This window comes from Coregonus clupeaformis, unplaced genomic scaffold (assembly GCF_020615455.1).
Source record: "Coregonus clupeaformis isolate EN_2021a unplaced genomic scaffold, ASM2061545v1 scaf0793, whole genome shotgun sequence".
NCBI classification, from domain to species: Eukaryota; Metazoa; Chordata; class Actinopteri; order Salmoniformes; family Salmonidae; genus Coregonus; species Coregonus clupeaformis.
The window spans coordinates 109,890-128,804 of record NW_025534248.1 but is presented as its reverse complement, the minus strand read 5'-3'; the positions used below and the strand labels follow the sequence as shown (position 1 = coordinate 128,804).

Below are 18,915 nucleotides of genomic sequence, written 5' to 3'. Positions count from 1 at the left end.
TGAACACACCCTGGCTCAACATATAGAGTCCCAGAGCCAGGGTGTGACAGTACCCCCCCCTAAAGGCGCGGACTGCGACCGCGCCTCAACTTGAACAAAACAGGGGAGGGCTGGGTGGGCATACCTCCTCGGCGGTGGTTCTGGCTCCGGCCTTGACCACCACCCTCCAATAAACCCCCCATTGCGCCCCTGGTCCAGTCTGGCCCCGCTGGCTGGAGCTGAACTGGACGTAGCAGGAGCGGTTAGCTTCAGCTCCGTAGTGGAGCAGTTGACCTGTACCTTCCCAGGCACCGGTGGCCCAGGCACGGGTTGTGCTGGACTGACGACGCGCACCCCGGGCTTAGTGCGTGGAGGAGGAACAGGCCTTACCAGGCTGACGACGCGCACCCCTGGCCTGGTGCGTGGAGGAGGAACGGGCCTTACCAGGCTGACGACTCGCACCCCTGGCTTGGTGCGTGGAGGAGGAACGGGCCTTACCAGGCTGACGACTCGCACCCCTGGCTTGGTGCGTGGAGGAGGGACGGGCCTTACCAGGCTGACGACTCGCACCCCTGGCTTGGTGCGTGGAGGAGGAACGGGCCTTACCAGGCTGACGTCTCGCACCCCTGGCTTAGTGCGAGTGGCAGGAACAGGCCGGGCCGGGCTGGCGACGCGCACCGTAGACTTGGTGCGAGTGGCAGGAACAGGCCGGGCCGGGCTGGCGACGCGCACCGTATACTTGGTGCGAGTGGCAGGAACAGGCCGGGCCGGGCTGGCGACGCGCACCGTAGACTTGGTGCGAGTGGCAGGAACAGGCCGGGCCGGGCTGGCGACGCGCACCGTAGACTTGGTGCGAGTGGCAGGAACAGGCCGGGCCGGGCTGGCGACGCGCACCGTAGATTTGGTGCGTGGAGCAGGGACAGGCCGGGCCGGGCTGGCGACGCACACCGTAGGCTTGGTGCGTGGAGCAGGGACAGGCCGGGCCGGGCTGGCGACGCACACCGTAGGCTTGGTGCGTGGAGCAGGGACAGGCCGGGCCGGGCTGGCGACGCACACCGTAGGCTTGGTGCGTGGAGCAGGGACAGGCCGGACTGGGCTGGCGACGCACACCGTAGGCTTGGTGCGTGGAGCAGGGACAGGCCGGACTGGGCTGGCGACGCACACCGTAGGCTTGGTGCGTGGTGCAGGGACAGGCCGGACTGGGCTGACGACGCACACCGTAGGCTTGGTGCGAGGAGCAGGGACAGGCCGGACCGGGCTGGCAACGCACACCGTAGGCTTGGTGCGTAGAGCAGGGACAGGCCGGACTGGGCTGGCGACGCACACCGTAGGCTTGGTGCGTGGAGCAGGGACAGGCCGGACTGGGCTGGCGACGCACACCGTAGGCTTGGTGTGTGGAGCAGGGACAGGCCGGACTGGGCTGGCGACGCACACCGTAGGCTTGGTGCATGGAGCAGGGACAGGCCGGACTGGGCTGGCGACGCACACCGTAGGCTTGGTGCGAGGAGCAGGGACAGGCCGGACCGGGCTGGCGACGCACACCGTACACTTGGTGCGAGGGGCCGGAACAGGCCGGACCGTACTGGGGACACACACCACTGGCTCTACCTCGGGATCTGGAACGGGCCGGACCGGACTGGTAACACACCCCAGTACCTCTCGCCGTGCCTCTACACCTTCCTTCCCTGCTTTGACCAGTGGCCCCCGTAACCTGGTGGCCTTCTGAATCCGCCCCTTTTCTGCCTCCGTCAGCCCCGTCGTCCATGCCGTGTGCCCCCCCCTAAAAAAATTCTGGGGTTGCCTCTCGCCTGTCCGACGTTGACACTGCTGACGCCGCTGCTCCTCTTTCGCCAGGGCCTCTCCCGGCGCTTCCTCCCATGTCCAGTCCAAGTTCTGCCCCGGGACACGCTGCTTGGTCCTTACTTGGTGGGTTCTTCTGTCACGATCGTCAAGGAGAGACCAATGCGCAGCGTGTTGAACGAACATGGTATTTATTATCTTCAGTGATAACATACACAACCAACAAAACAATAAACGACTCGTAACGTCCAACGGTAACAATGACCAACTGGAACAAGAACCCACAAACACAAAGGGAAAACAGACAGTTTAAATATGGCTCCCAATCAGAGACAACCAACGACAGCTGACACTCGTTGCCTCTGATTGGGAGTCACTCTGGCAAACCTAGAAATAAACACAACAGAACTACCAACATAGAAATAAACACATAGAATGAACACACCCTGGCTCAACATATAGAGTCCCAGAGCCAGGGTGTGACAAACCACAAGCTCAGATCTCATCAATTCATGTCTCTAAGGAGCGAGTGTGAGACCATGTAGCCAACCATATGGAGAAGTTGGTCAGAATATAAACACGCTATCAACTGCTACTATTTTTTCTCACAATCTTTTGACATTTCTCTTGATTCTTTCTCTCTCTGTTTTTCTGTGTGACGGTGAAGAGGTGTGATCTAAGCAGACTGTCATCATATAGGAAGTAGAGTGGTTTGTCAGAAGGACTGTATTTGTATAGAAAGTAACTTGTCTGTGGGGACAGAATGGAGCACACCTTGCTCTGTTTGCTACTATGTACAGCGCATTCAGAAAGTATTCAGACCCCTTGACTTTTTCACATTTTGTTACGTTACAGCCTTATTCTAAAGTTGATTATATTGTTGTTTTTTCTTCATCAATACCCCTTAATGACAAAGTAAAAACAGGTTTAGACATTTTTACACATTTATTAAAAATAAAAAACTGAAATATCACATTAACATAAGTATTCAGACGCTTTACTCAGTACTTTGTTGAAGCACCTTTGGCAGCAATTACAGCCTCGAGTCTTCTTGGGTAAGACGCTACAAGCTTGGCACACCTGTATTGGGAGTTTCTCCCATTTTTTCTCACGGATCCTCTCAAGCTCTGTCAGGTTGGATGGGGAGCGTCGCTGCACAGCTATTTTCAGGTCTCTCCAGATATGTTAGATCGGGTTCAAGTCCGGGCTCTGGCTGGGCCACTCAAGGACATTCAGAGACTTGTCCTGAAGCCACTCCTGCGTAGTCTTGGTTGTGTGCTTAGGGTCATTGTCCTTTTGGAAGGTGAACCTTCGATCTGGAACAGGTTTTCATCAAGGATCTCTCGGTACTTTGCTCCGATCATCTTTCACTCGATCCTGACTAGTCTCCCAGTCCCTGCCGCTGAAAAACCAGGCCAGTACCATAAAGGCCTGATTGGTGGAGTGCTGCAGAGATGGTTGTCCTTCTGGAAGGTTCTCCCATCTCCACAGAGGAACTCTGGAGTGCTCTCAGAGTGACCATTGGGTTCTTGGTCACCTCCCTGACCAAGGCCTTTGTCCCCCGATTGCTCAGTTTGGCCGGGCGGCCAGAACTAGGAAGAGTCTTGGTGGCTCCAAAATTATTCCATTTAAGAATGATGGAGGCCACAGTGTTTTTGGGGACCTTCAATGCTGCAGAAATTTTTTGGTACCCTTCCACAGATCTGTGCCTCAACGCAATCCGGTCCTGGAGCTCTACGGACAATTCCTTCGACCTCATGGCTTGTTTTGCTCTGACATGCATTGTCAAATCTGGGACCTTATATAGACAGGTTTGTGCCTTTCCAAATCATGTCCAATCAATTGAATTTACAACAGGTGGACTCCAATCAAGTAGAAACATCTCAAGGATGATCAATGGAAACAGGATGCACCTGAGCTCAATTTCGAGTCTCATAGCAAAGGGTCTGAATACTTATGTAAATAAAGTTTTTTTATTTTTTTTATATACATTTGCAAAAATGTCTAAACATGTTTCCACTTTGTCATTATGAGGATTTTTATTTATTTAATCAATTTTAGAATAAATAAACTGAGTTAGTGTGTTTGATTATGAACACTAATTACCTGATTTACTAAGCCTTTAAGAGAAAAAGGAATAAGACATTGTTTTTTTGTCCCCCACAGTGTAATAGGAAGTTGCCGCAGGTATGGTTTAGATATGAAGTAAGAATGTGACCACCCTACATTGATGTTGTATCTCTGTGAGAACCTGAACTTGTTTAGCCGATGCCATGCAGACATGGTTAGTGTGGTGGTGTGCATTTAGCCAGGTCATCACTCAGGAACTAAAGATTGACGCTAACTCAGTGCTTGCAAAATGTGCTGTCAATGACAATGAATACAAAATGCAATATTTATTGGATGTTTTGTAGTATCAAGTTGTGTTTATTGTAAATGGTTGACGGTTCCTTTGCTACAGTTATAGTAAACTGTGTTAAGAGATGAATGAGTGGTGTTTTGGTGTTTTTGCTCTCTGTACTCTCTCTGTGTGCAGAACATGGGAAGTCAGTGGCCATTTAAAGCTGCAGTCCTTAATTCAAACTACCACAAAAAGCTCACAATGCCACTTGTTGTAGTATACGGCTGAGGGATGGGTCTAAGGAAATTCATTCATCTACATTGTCATAAAATAATTCATTTAATAGTGTAGAAATCTATGTAGAAAACGCAGATTGCACCATTAAAATAAAGTACAGGATGGATTTGGTAAACAGTAACATAAATATGGCATGTTGTTATTCATTTCAAGCTAATATTGGAGCATTGTGACTTTCTTTGTTGTAGTGCTGAGTACACACATCTACTCTGGACACTCTGAAGATGATGATGTTAGATATCTGTACACTTGACCAAGCCTTCATCTCTTAATGCTTCATCATATTTCTTTGTTTGTGATTTTTTAAACTGCTTTTGGATAGACATATTTTGTGTTTTGAGTGTCTCAAAATAACCTGTGTAAAGCAATTGTATCATGCCAGTTTTTATTTTGTGCAGGACAGGCAAAGGCTGTTCTGACCATACACCCCAAATACTCCCAGATATTCAGTAGAGAGTCTGTCACTCTCAGATGTAACATACAGAGAGGAGAAGTCACTGACTGGGAATACAAATGGCGCATGGATGTCATAGACTCCCTCAGTAGGAAGCATGAATATGAGATCAGTGAGGTTAAGATTTCAGACAGTGGTGACTACTGGTGTCTGGCTACACATATTGATCAGAAGAAGCATTCTGAGTGGAGTGATGCAGTCAGACTGACGGTGACAGGTAAGTCATCTTAGCTCTCGTTCACAACAGTGCCTCCATGCCCATAAACACTTGACATTGGGCCCCATTTTAAGGAGGCTATTTAGTCGTTTTAAAAAGGTCTGTCTACCATTGCTGTTCAGATTCCCCCATTAATTCATTCTAATTTCATGTAATAATTGTAAGAAATATGGGGTACGGTACTAAGATTATACTTTTAACTGATTGGTACACTAATTTCATTAGTTTTCATTTAACTTAATACATAAATAATATATATATATATAAAGTTACCAAGCATGTATCCAGATGTTTTGATATTCTGCTTTCTGTTTTCTTAGCTGTTCCTGGAACTACACTGACCTTAATCCAAATCCTGTGTACACTGGAGAGACAGTAACTCTGATGTGTTCATTCTGGCCTTACATTTACTGGAGCTATACGTGGTTCAAAGACAACAATGAAAAACTAGTGCCCCAGTCTGACAGACACACTACAACAGGAGCCACCTTCACCATCAGTAGAGCTGCTGAGTCTGACCAGGGCCTCTACTGGTGTCAGGGAGAGATCCAGTCCAGATCCATATAATCAGTGATCCTGTCACTATCAATGTGATTGGTGAATAATTGTGTGTGTGTGTGTGTGTGTGTGTGTGTGTGGACGTGTTTAACTATACTTGTGGGGACCAGAAGTCCCCACAAGAATAGTAAACCAAGAAAATGTTGATCACTGAGGACATTTTGGTGGTCCCCACATGGTCAAATGCTATTTCTAGGGAGTTTAGAGTTAAGGTTAGAATTAGTGTTAGGGTTAAGGTTTTTTGGGTTAAGGTTAGGGTTAGGGTTAGGGTAATGGTACGAATTAACGTTAGGTTTGGTTTGGGGTTAGTACCCCCCCTTGACGCGCGGCTCCAGCTGCGCGCCGACACCGGCCTCGGGGACGACCCGGAGGACGAGGCGCAGAACGATCCGGGTGGAGACGGTGAAATTCCTGCAGTACGGCAGGGTCCAGGATGTCCTCCACCGGCGACCAGCATCTCTCCTCCGGACCGTACCCCTCCCACTCCACGAGGTACTGAAGGCCCCTCACCCGACGTCTTGAGTCCATGATGGCTTGCACAGTATACGCCGGTGGAACCTACCGCACCTCAGTCTGCTGGAGCGGACCTGCCACCACCGGCCTGAGGAGAGACACATGGAACGAGGGGTTAACACGGTAATCACGGGGGAGCTGTAACCTATAGCATACCTCGTTCAGTCTCCTCAGGACTTTAAATGGCCCCACAAACCGCAGACCCAGCTTCCGGCAGAGCAGGCGAAGGGGCAGGTTTCGGGTCGAGAGCCAGACCCGGTCCCCCGGTGCATACACCGGGGCCTCACTGCAGTGGCGGTCGGCGCTCGCCTTCTGTCGCCTGATGGCCCGTTGCAGGCGCACATGGGCAGCGTCCCATGTCTCCTCCGAGCGCCGAAACCATTAATCCACCGCAGGTGCCTCGACCGGCTGATTGTCTACTACACACTGAAACGGAGACATGTTTGTGGAGGAGTGGCGGAGGGAGTTTTGGGCCATCTCTGCCCAGGGGATGAAAGCCGCCCACTCACCCGGCCGGTCCTGGCAATAGGACCGCAGAAACCTACCCACATCCTGGTTAACTCTCTCCACCTGCCCATTACTCTTGGGGTGAAAACCTGAGGTCAGGCGGACCGAGACCCCCAGACATTCCATGAACGCCCTCCAGACCCTCGATGTGAACTGGGGACCCCGATCAGACACTATATCCTCAGGCACCCCGTAGTGCCGGAAGACGTGGGTAAACAGGGCCTCCGCAGTCTGTAGGGCCGTAGGGAGACCCGGCAAAGGAAGGAGACAGCAGGACTTAGAAAACCGATCAACAACGACCAGGATCGTGGTGTTACCTTGTGACGGAGGAAGTCCACCGATAGGTGTGACCACTGCCGTTGTGGAACGGTTAGGGGGTGTAATTTCCCTCTGGGCAGGTGTCTAGGTGCCTTGCACTGGGCGCACACAGAGCAGGAGGAAACATAAACCCTCACGTCCTTAGCTAAAGTGGGCCACCAGTACTTCCCACTAAGACAGCGCACTGTCCGACCGATGCCAGCAAGACCAGAGGAGGGTGACGTGTGGGCCCAACAGATCAATCGATTGCGGACATCAGACGGAACATACAGACACCCAACTGGACACTGGGTGGGAGTGGGCTCCGTACATAACGCCCACTCGATGTCCGCGTCAACCACCCATACCACCGGTGCCACCAGGCAAGAAGCCGGAAGTATGGGAGTGGGATCCGTGGACCGCTCCTCTGTGTCATACATCCGGGATAGTGCGTCTGCCTTAGCGTTCAGGGAACCTGGTCTGTAGGATAGGGTGAAAACAAAACAGGTGAAAAACATTGCCCACCTTGCCTGGCGAGGGTTCAGTCTCCTCGCTGGCCGGATGTACTCCAGATTGCGGTGGTCAGTCCAAATGAGGAAAGGGTGTTTAGCCCCCTCAAGCCAATGCCTCCACGCCTTCAGAGCCTTGACAACAGCTAACAGCTCCCGGTCCCCCAGATCATAGTTTCGCTCCGCCGGGCTGAGCTTCTTCGAAAAGAAAGCACAGGGGCGGAGCTTTGGTGGCGTACCCGAGCGCTGAGAGAGCACAGCTCCTATCCCAGCCTCGGATGTGTCCACCTCTACTATGAATGCCAATGAGGGATCAGGATAAGCCAGCACGGGAGCTGAGGTAAACAGAGCCTTCAGGTGACCAAAAGCCCTGTCCGCCCCAGCTGACCACTGCAGTCGCACCGGTCCCCCTTTCAGCAAGGAGGTAATGGGAGCCGCTACCTGACCAAAGCCCTGGATAAACCTCCGGTAGTAGTTGGCAAACCCTAAGAAACCGCTGCACCTCCTTTACCGTACGGCTGAAATGCAGTCATTCTCCATCTCCACCCCTGACGTGGACAGGCGGTACCCTAGGAAGGAGATGGACTGTTGGAAGAACAGACATTTCTCAGCCTTGATGTACAGGTCATGCTCCAACAGTCGACCAAGCACCTTGTGCACCAGGGACACATGCTCGTCGCGTGTAGCGGAGTATATTAGAATGTCATCTAAATACACCACTACACCCTGCCCGTGCAGGTCCCTGAAAATCTCGTCTACAAAGGATTGGAAGACTGATGGAGCATTCATCAACCCGTAGGGCATGACAAGGTACTCATAGTGCCCAGAGGTGGTACTAAATGCCGTCTTCCACTCATCCCCCTCCCGGATACGCACCAGGTTGTAAGCGCTCCTGAGATCAAATTTGGTGAAGAAGCGCGCCCCGTGCAATGACTCTGTCACACTGGCTATGAGAGGCAGTGGGTAACTGTACTTCACAGTGATCAGATTTAGACCTCGATAGTCAATGCACGGGCGTAAACCTCCATCCTTCTTCTTCACAAAAAAGATACTCGAGGAGGCAGGTGAAGTGGAAGGCCAAATGTATCCCTGTCCCAGATATTCGGAGACATATGTTTCCATTGCCGCCGTCTCCTCCTGAGACAGAGGATACACGTGACTCCTGGGAAGTGCTGCGCCTACCTGGAGATTTATCGCACAGTCCCCCTGTCGATGGGGTGGTAGTTGAGCTCCTGAGACTTTTTACAGAAGGCGAGAGCCAAATCGGCATATTGGGGGGGAATGTGCATAGTGGAGACCTGGTTTGGACTCTCCACCGTAGTTGCACCTATGGAAACACCTACACACCTCCCTGAGCACTGACGTGACCATCCCTTGAGAGCCCTCTGTTACCACAAAATAGTGGGGTCATGAGAGGCCAACCAGGGAAGCCCCAACACCACAGGAAACGCAGGAGCATCGATCAGGAAGAGACTAATTCTCTCCTCATGACCCTCCTGCGTTTTCATACATAGTGGAGCTGTGACCTCCCTAATCAGGCCTGACCCTAAAGGACGGCTATCTAAGGCATGTACAGGGAAGAGCACATCAACAGGAACAATAGGGATCCCTAATCTACGTGCAAATGAACGGTCAATAAAGTTCCCAGCTGCGCCTGAATCTACTAGCGCCTTATGCTGGGAATGCGGGGAAAACTCAGGAAATTCTATGCATACCCACATGTGTACAACAGGGAGCTCTGGGTGAGTCGGGTGCCTACTCACCTGGGATGATCCACCAGTGCTGGGAACTTCCCCAGCACCGACCAGCAGTGTGCCCTCTGCGGCCTCAGTTGGTGCAGGAAACGGCCCCCCTCCAGTCACCCTTGAGCAGCACCTCCAAGCTCCATAGGGGTAGGGTCGGAGGTGCTGGGGATGGAATGGACGGACCCTGACCCGGACGTCCGCGGGTGGCCAACAGGTTATCCAGCCGTATAGATACATCCACCAGCTGGTCGAGGGTAAGTGCGGTGTCCCTGCATGCCAGCTCCAGACGAACGTCTCACGTAGACTACACCGGTAATGGTCGATCAGGGCCCTCTCATTCCATCCCGAGCTGGCAGCCAAGGTCCTGAAGTCCAGTGCGAAGTCCTGTGCGCTCCTCTTCCCCTGTCTGAGCTGGAACAAGCATTCCCCCGCCACTCTCCCCTCAGGTGGATGACCGAAGACCGCCCGGAAGCGGCGGGTGAAATCCTCATAGCGAACCAACGCTGTGTCTATTCCTCCACATTCGGCGTTGGCCCACTCAAGCGCTCTCCCCGACAGACAGGAGATGAGGGCGGACACGCTCTCGTATCCCGAGGGAGCCAGGTGGATGGTCGCCAGGTAGAGCTCCAGCTGGAGCAGGAACCCCTGGCACCCGGCAGCCGTCCCATCATATGCCCTCGGGAGCGAGATCCGAATCCCACTTGGTCCAGGTGACGGAGTGGTGGACATCGGTGTGGGTTGATCTGAAGTTGATGGTCAATGTGCAGCGGTAGGACGGAGTCAGGCGCAGGACACAGAACTGAGTAAACTACGTACTTACCTCGAAAATTAAACAACACTAATTTCCACGCAGGGAAAACACACCAGCTCACATAAGTCTTAGACACAAAACAAAGAACAAACACGCACAAAACCATGTGGGAACCAGAGGGTAAAATAGGGAAATAATATAATGTAATGGGAACCAGGTGTGTACAATCAAGACAAAACAAATGGAAAAATAAACGTAGATCGGTGGCAGCTAGAAAGCCAGTAACGACGAAGTTGTGACAATGTCCCAACAAAGTTAGCTGCGCAAGACTGTGTGTGTGTGTGTGTGTAGACATGACTGTATATGTCAGTATTCTGTTGACTATATCTTGGTAAGTCAGACAGCTCAGACTGCATACTGTATGTTCAGAAATGGCAACTTATGATATAGTCATATTGTGATAAATGCTGATCAACATTATTTTACATTCTAAGGTGTGTGATAATGTTAATTTTCTGTGGTGTGTCTGTGCAGAGAGACCTGTGGCTGTTCTGACCCTCCAACCCAACTGGCCCCACGTATTCAGCGGAGAGACTGTCACTCTCAGATGTGACTTGCAGGGAAGAGAAGAGATTGAGCTTTTATAACAGTTTTCGGAAGTTGGTCTACGCAAATATAGAACCTGAGTACAGAATCAGTCCTGCAAAAAATGGTATATATACCTGTGAAGATCTTCAAAAAAACAATTGCTTAAAACACTCAGAGTCAACTAATGCTATACAATTGACCGTGTTAGGTAAGTCTGTTTTTATGGGATTGCAAGAGAAAGAGACAGAATAGTGAGGAAAAGACAAAAGGGATGAGGTCAAATAGCAGACAGTGAGATCAATGATGGAACTAAATTATTGTTTGATTTTGGGGTAAGGTACAATATCATGATAACAAATGGGGTAAATATTTTATTCTAAAATAATTTAATTAAAGAACAAACATTTTAATTGTGTCATCTCCTTTATAACAAATAAACCCCAAGCTGTCCTGAGTGTCTCTCCTCAGTGGCTGAACCCTGGAGACTCAGTTACTCTGAGCTGTGGGGTTAAAGAGTCATCTACAGGCTGGAGGTTCTTCTGGTACCGAACTGTTCCCTACAGAGCTGGGTTACCCTCCCTATTGGACAGATCCTACTCTGTAGAGCCTCTATCTGGCAATGGGACTACTGAAGACTCCTACACTCTGATCCCTGCTGGTCCTAATCACACAGGAGGATATGTGTGTACAGCTGGGAGAGGACACCCAGTCTATTACACACTCTACAGTGAACCTCAGTTTCTCTGGTCAGGAGGTAACTAACTGCATTGAAACTGCATTTAATCACATTTAAGTCATCCTCATGTGTATATATAACTATACGTTTGAGTCTTTCTCTTTGTGTCAGACCTGCATCCTTCAGTGTCTCTCAGAATAAGACCCAACAGAACTCAATACTTTACATCAAAGTCTCTCTCACTGAGCTGTGAGGAGAAGGGGAACTCTACTGGATGGAGACTGAAGAGATACAGAGAGAGAGGAGTGGAGTCAGGGTGTGGCTTTAACTGGGGATCAATGGCAGGGTCCACATGTACCATCAGGTCCACACTTGAAAAGGACAGTGGAGTGTACTGGTGTGAGTCTGCATCAGGAGAGTACAGTAATGCTGTCAACATCACAGTGGATGGTACGTTGTCACGTTCATTTAATGACGGGACAGACCAAGGTGCAGCGTGATATACGTACATGTTTATTAAACCAATAAACACTCGACAAAACAATAAACGAAACGAAACGTGAAGTCCAAGGTAGCACACACAACATACCTTACAAGGAACAAGATCCCACAACCCACTAGTGCCAATAGGCTGCCTAAGTATGATCCCCAATCAGAGACAACGAGCTACAGCTGCCTCTGATTGGGAACCACACCGGCCAACATAGATCTACACATAATAGATCAAAACATAGAAAACAGCACAAAGAATATACACACCCTGACTCAACATATAAGAGTCCCCTGAGTCAGGGCGTGACAGTACCCCCCCCTCAAAGGTGCGGAATCCGACCGCACCAACCTGACATGACAGGGAAGGGTCCGGGTGGGCATGCCGCCTTGGAGACGGATCCGTCTCCTGGCGTGATGACCACAATCTCTCCTCCGCCCCTGGTCTGGTCTGGACCTCAGCACGCTGCTTCCCCTTTCCTTCCTCCCACGATACACCAGACCCTGTCTGGACCCTGGTGTGAGAGACCCCGAACCTGGAGAGGGGCTGACGTCAGGCTCCGGACTGGAGCCGCTGACCGGAGCTGGACTGGGCACCGGTGGAGCGGACTGCTCTGGCTCCGGAGTGGAGCCACTGACCGGAGCTGAATCAGGCACCGGTGGAGCGGACTGCTCTGGTTCCGGAGTGGAACAGCTGACCGGAACTGGATCAGGCACCGGTGGAGCGGACTGCTCTGGCTCCAGAGTGGAGCAGCTGACTGGTGCCGGACCAGGCACCGGAAGAACAGGCATGGGCCGTGCCGGACTGGACAAACGCACCACTGGTCTGGTGCGAGGCGCAGGCACAGGCCGGACCGGACTGGCGACGCGCACCACTGGCTTGGTGCGAGGAGCAGGAACAGGCCGGGCCGGACTGGCGATGCGCACCACTGGCTTGGTGTGAGGAGCAGGAACAGGCCGGGCCGGGCTGGCGACGCGCACCACTGGCTTGGTGCGAGGAGCAGGAACAAGCCGGAACGGGCTGGCGACGCGCACCACTGGCTTGGTGCGAGGAGCAGGAACAGGCCGAGCCGGACTGGCGACGCGCACCACTAGCTTGGTGCGAGGAGCAGGAACAGGCCGGGCCTTACTGGCGACGCGCACCACTGGCTTTGTGTGAGGAGCAGGAACAGGCCGGGCCGGACTGGCGACGCGCACCACTGGCTTGGTGCGAGGAGCAGGAACGGGCCGGACCGGACTGTGAAGGCGGACTGGAGGTCTGGAGCGGAGAGCTGGCACAACCCGTCCTGGCTGGCTGCCCACATTCGCACTACACGTGCGGGCGCTGGCACAGGACGCACTGGGCTGTGCACGTGCACTGGTGATACCGTTTGTAGAACTGGTTCAGGATATGCGGGACGAGGAGGCGTACTGGAGACCAGGAGCGTTGAGCCGGCACACCCCGTCCTGGCTGGATGCCCATCTTCGCACGGCACATGCGTTGTGCAAGCACAGGACGTACAGGACTGTGCCGGCGCACTGGCGACACAGTACGTAGCTCCGCATAACACGGAGCTTGCCCAGTCATACGCTTCCTTCAGTGAGTATGGGGAGTTGGCTCTGCTCTAACCCTAGGCTCCGCCAACCACCCGGTGTGCCCCCCACAAAAATTTTATTGGGGCTGCTTCTCTGGCTTCCTCCTTGACTGGCCTCCTCCGTGTTGCCGTTGCTCCTCTCCTGCCTGGGTATCTACCTTAGTCCATGGTCCTTTCCCAGCGAATATCTCCTCCCATGACCACAAATTGGCCACCTGTGACATGGCCATCCGCTCCGCCTGAACACGCTGCTTGGTCCTCGTTTGGTGGGATCTTCTGTCACGTTCGTTTAATGACAGGACAGACCAAGGCACAGCGTGATATACGTACATTTTTATTAAACCAATAAACACTCAACAAAATAATAAACAAAACGAAACGAAACGTGAAGTCCAAGGTAGCACACACAACATACCTTATAAGGAACAAGATCCCACAACCCACTAGTGCCAATAGGCTGCCTAAGTATGATCCCCAATCAGAGACAACAAGCTACAGCTGCCTCTGATTGGGAACCACACCGGCCAACATAGATCTACACATAATAGATCAAAACATTGAAAACAGCACAAAGAATATACACACCCTGACTCAACATATAAGAGTCCCCTGAGTCAGGGCGTGACATACGTCTATTGTACAATATTCACTAACCTTTTTTAGATTTCAATGTATGATAATGATGTTCAATTCTGAAACTGAATGAATGTATCTCATATAAAATGCAAGCTCATAAGACGTTAATATATTGTGTGTGATTACTCCTGATTTACAGTTTTATTTATATATTTTGTTACACGGCTGGTGCTGTGATCCTGGAGAGCCCTGCCTATCCCATGACTGAGGGAGACTCTGTGACTCTGCTCTGTACAAATAGATATCAGGAAACAAACCCAAACCCCAAGGTTGATTTCTACAAAGATGGAGAACTCATCAGGAATGAGACCACAGGAGGGATGACCATCCCTGCAGTATCCAAGTCAGATGAAGGCTTCTATAAGTATACATCTAATGAAGGAGAATCACCAGAGAGCTGGGTGACTGTGAGAGGTGAGAAGAGCAGTGTGTGTGTGTGTGTGTGTGTGTGTGTGTGTGTGTGTGTGTGTGTGTGTGTGTGTGTGTGTGTGTGTGTGTGTGTGTGTGTGTGTGTGTGTGTGTGTGTGTGTGTGTGTGTGTGTGTGTGTGTGTGTGTGTGTGTGTGTGTGTGTGTGTGTGTGTGTGTTTTGATGGTAAAACATATGTTTTGATAGTCCCTCCAGGTTCGGTTGTCTCCATCTGTCTGCTGTCCAGGCTGCTGTGTGGTCTACTGGTAGTGTCTCCCTTTCTACTGGTGTCTATCATGCTGATGGTGAAATGCTGCAGGGCTCAAGGTGACCACTTTATTTCAGTGTGTATCTACAAGAAGCTTATCCAGCTTGATATTCTCTTTCTTTATGTCATGCTCTTGTATTACTGTTATCAAGTAATGTTGACTCAAATTGTTCATTTCAAATGTAAATAGACAAAGTGCCCAGTGGCAGCTATTTCTGTTAAATGTCTTCTACGGAAATGTTCTTCCCCCAGAAAAGGCAAACTAACATTTTCATTACTTCTGAAGGATTACATTTTAGTGCTGTGCAGTTGAACGAGCAGTTGAATCAGTTTAACTCTAATGCTACTCTCCGTCCGTTATATTCCTATAGGCATGTGTTCAACAACCAAATATCCTCAAGATGAGTTACAATCTGATGATGTCATTGAACAGGCCGAATCATCCGTGTGATCATTACAGTATGAACTGTAAGCTGAATGACCATTTTTATGACCTTGCCATTGATTTATGATAGCGTTTACTGAGTCAAATATCATTGAATGAAATTTTACAAATACTAAATGCTATGATTTAGCAAGTTGACGTTTTCAGCTTTTGGGATCTTGTATGCTTTGTTATTGTTGATTGTTGTTAATATTCTTGAAATATTACACTTACCCCTCTTTGATTTCAGTTTGTTGATTGAAAAAGAGTGTAGTGCCTGTTTTGTTTAAAAGTAGAATTTGTTGTATTTTTTTAATATGTTGTATTTTAGATAATGTCATGCTTTTTACATGCAGGTGCATATATGCTATATGTGAATATTTTCTGGGACTAAAGGTGGGTTTATACTTGGTTGGCCGACCTACTATAACAACTTTAACAGTTATGTTGGAACATGTATAATTTGTTTTTAATTCAATGAATGCTTATTGTCATTTACATTTTCCATACTTTCTACTTCTATGTCTATATGTTTTTTATAAAATGTTATTTCTTCAGTAGTTGTTATAGGAGCCAGATGAGTGTTCCACTATTGAACTTGAATAAAGAGGGTGTGCATTGTCTTACATCAGATAGCACGACGATTCTGCCTGACGAGAGTCGCATAGGAGTGACGCCACCTGACGTAAGACAATGGAGGTTGTGTTGCATTTTGTATTTTGTATTAATTCTCATTTGTCAAATATAAAGTGATGATTCCCCACATCGTTGTATTGCTTTGAAATATAATTTAATTTAAGGACATATTCCTTTTACTCTCTGTATTGCTGAGTTGAAACAATGCATTTACATCTTGAACATTCCTATACATTTCTTATTATGTAAAGCAAAACTTTTTAACAAAATCTCTATACACCATATTGCTGTCAGTCTTCTGTAAACCACATTCAGATTTGACTTCTACTGATATGAACCCATACAGAAGTGGTCCATGTCTGTACTAATATGATGACATAGAGAGAGGAAGGAATAAGAGGGCAGACCCAGTAGACTGAGGGGTTATGTTGTTGCTATGTGACCAATGACCATATTAGTTTCTATATTGTGGTCCCCAAGGATGTGGAGTAGTTACAGGCCTGTCCTGAAGGGGGCGATAAGAAACACCAGATGTTTACATTAGTATACACACTAAAGGTAATAATAATAATAATAATAAAGGTGAAGTCTCTAACTGCTTTCACCTGTAACCTTTCTCTCCACATGTTTGTTTCTTCACACATGTTGTACGTGTCCCACACTCTACACTCTACAACATATTTTTAGAGGTAAATAGTTGACAAAAATGGATTCATGTATTCAACATGTAATGATGTGAAGCAAAATTAAACTATACACTTTAACCTGGAAACCCGGTTACCCAGTTCCAGCTTTGAAACTCCTCCAATCTCTGGTCAGTGGTAATACATTCCACACAGCTCTGCCTCTGATGTACAAATACACACAAACAAATGTGTGTGTGTGTGTGTGTGTGTCTGTATGAAGTTCTGTCTGTGTGAAGAAGTCCATTTCCATTGTGGCACAACTGAGGTTAGCTGGCTAGGCTTGCCACCTGACAGCTGAGCACAGGTTTGAGAGGAGGCCTACACTATCTATCTATCTATCTATCTATCTATCTATCTATCTATCTATCTATCTATCTATCTATCTATCTATCTATCTACTATCTATCTATCTATCTATCTATCTATCTATCTATCTATCTATCTATCTATCTATCTATCTATCTATCTATCTATCTATCTATCTATCTATCTATCTATCTATCTATCTATCTATCTATCTATCTATCTATCTATCTATCTATCTATCTATCTATCTATCTATCTATCTATCTATCTATCTATCTATCTATCTATCTATCTATCTATCTATCTATCTATCTATCTATCTAATATAAAATGAATAGACTATAAACCGCTACTCTTTTTTCTCAGACTTTTTACATTCCTCTTGAATCTTTCTCTCTCAGTTTTTCTGTGTTACTGTGAAGAGGCGTGATCTAAGCAGACTGTCATCATATAGGAAGTAGAGGGGTTTGTCAGAAGGACTATAGTTCTAGAGAAAGTCACTTGTCAGTGGGGACAGAATGGAGAGCACCTTGCTCTGTTTGCTACTAGGTAAGTACTGAGTTAGTGTGTGTTTGTGTGAACACTAATTACCTGATTTACTAAGCCCTTAAGGTAAAAAGGAATAAGAAGTTCATGGAAATGAAGACAGTTTCAAGCTTTAACTTTGTTTTTTTGTATCCCTTATTGAGAAAACATTAGTAAACGGCATTAAAAGGAAATTGCAGCAAAATATGGTGTAGATATTGTGACCATACTACATTGATGTTGCATCACGGTGAGAACCTGAGCTTATAGATATGATGCCATGCAGACATGGTTAGTGTGGTGGTGTGCGTTTAGCCAGGTCATCACTCAGGAATTAAAGATTGACGCTAACTCAGTGCTTGCAAAATGTGCTGTCAATGACAATGAATACAAAATGCAATATTTGTTGTATGTGTTGTAGTATCAAGTTGTGATTATTGTAAATGGTTGTGGGTTCCTTCGCTACAGTTATAGTAAACTGTGTTAAGAGATGAATGAGTGGTGTTTTGGTGTTTTTGGTCTCTGTACTCTCACTGTGTGCAGAACATGGGAAGTCAGTGGCCATTTATAGCTGCAGTCTGTAATTCAAACTACCTTAAAATGGCCACCCTGCCACTTGTTGTGGTATACGGCTGAAGGAAGGGGCTAAGGAAATTCATTAATCTACATTGTTCACAATAATTGTCATAAAATAAACATGCATTTTGGGTTATGATGGAATAAGACTTGAATTGCTGTGATTCATTTAGTAGTGTAGAAATCTATGTAGAAAACGCAGATTGCATCTTTAAAATAAAGCACAGGATGGATTTGGTAAACAGTAACATGAATATGGAATGTTGTTATTTATTTCAAACGAATATTGGAGTAATGTGACTTTCTTTGTTGTAGTGCTGAGTACACACATCTACTCTGGACACTCTGAAGATGATGATGGTAGATATTTGTACACTTGATCAAGCCTTCATCTCTTAATGCTTCATTTTATTTCTTTGTGATGTTTAAAGCTGCTTTTGGATAGACATATGTTGTGTTTTGAGTGTCTCAAAATAACATTTTTAAAGCAATTGTATCATGCTGGTTTTATTTTGAGCAGGACAGGCAAAGGCTGATCTGACCATACACCCCAAACCCTCACAGATATTCAGTGGAGAGTCTGTTACTCTCAGATGTAACATACAGAGGGGAGAAGTCACTGACTGGGAATACACATGGCACAAGGATGGTGTAGACACCCTCAGTAAGAAGCATAAATTTGAGATCAGTGAGGTTAAGATGTCAGACAGTGGTGTCTACAGGTGTCTCGGTATACATATTGAACATGAGAAGTATTCTAAGTGGAGTGATACAGTCAGACTGACGGTGACAGGTAAGTCATCTTATCTCTCATTCACATCAGTGCCTCCATGCCCATAACCACTTGACATTTGGGCCCATTTTAAGGATGCTATTTTGTCATTTAAAAAATGTCAGCCTACCATTGCTGTTCAGATTCCTCCATTAATTCTTCCTCATTTCATTTGATAATTGAAGAAATATGGGGTAAGAGCATACTTTTAACTGATTGGTGCACTAATTGCATTTGTCTTCATTTAACTGTTTCCTCAGCTCTGCCTACAGCCTCAGTGAAGATAGTCACTACCCAGGAACCACTGTACTCCGGAGACACAGTCAAGCTGCAGTGTGACATATCAGACCACACAGACTGGACGTACCACTGGTTAATAAATAA

General features: G+C 48.1%; 1 protein-coding gene and 1 long non-coding RNA gene across 2 annotated transcripts; both read left to right on the top strand.

Annotated features, from left to right (window-relative positions):
* The first annotated feature begins 4,937 nt into the window (after positions 1–4,937).
* LOC123485671 (hemicentin-2-like) lies at positions 4,938–17,088 on the top strand. The gene is made up of 6 exons (XM_045216767.1): positions 4,938–5,088; positions 10,503–10,564; positions 10,953–11,302; positions 11,396–11,683; positions 14,098–14,345; positions 17,060–17,088. The coding sequence occupies exons 1-6, from the start codon at positions 4,938–4,940 to the stop codon at positions 17,086–17,088; spliced, it is 1,128 nt and encodes a 375-aa protein (XP_045072702.1).
* A 60-nt stretch (positions 17,089–17,148) lies between these two features.
* LOC121556321 lies at positions 17,149–18,363 on the top strand. The gene is made up of 3 exons (XR_006659101.1): positions 17,149–17,207; positions 18,075–18,119; positions 18,280–18,363. It is a non-coding gene; the product is annotated as an uncharacterized LOC121556321 (long non-coding RNA).
* Positions 18,364–18,915: the final 552 nt, after the last annotated feature.

What these genes read in the sequence shown, in the direction of transcription:
- LOC123485671 (XM_045216767.1), top strand. Translation starts at nt 4,938, where the DNA reads ATGGATGTCATAGACTCCCTCAGTAGGAAGCATGAATATGAGATCAGT. An exon ending in AGTGAACCTCAGTTTCTCTG is followed by an intron (nt 11,303 to 11,395) that starts GTCAGGAGGTAA and finishes AGTCTTTCTCTT; the next exon opens with TGTGTCAGACCTGCATCCTT. An exon ending in GAGCTGGGTGACTGTGAGAG is followed by an intron (nt 14,346 to 17,059) that starts GTGAGAAGAGCA and finishes TTTCTCTCTCAG; the next exon opens with TTTTTCTGTGTTACTGTGAA.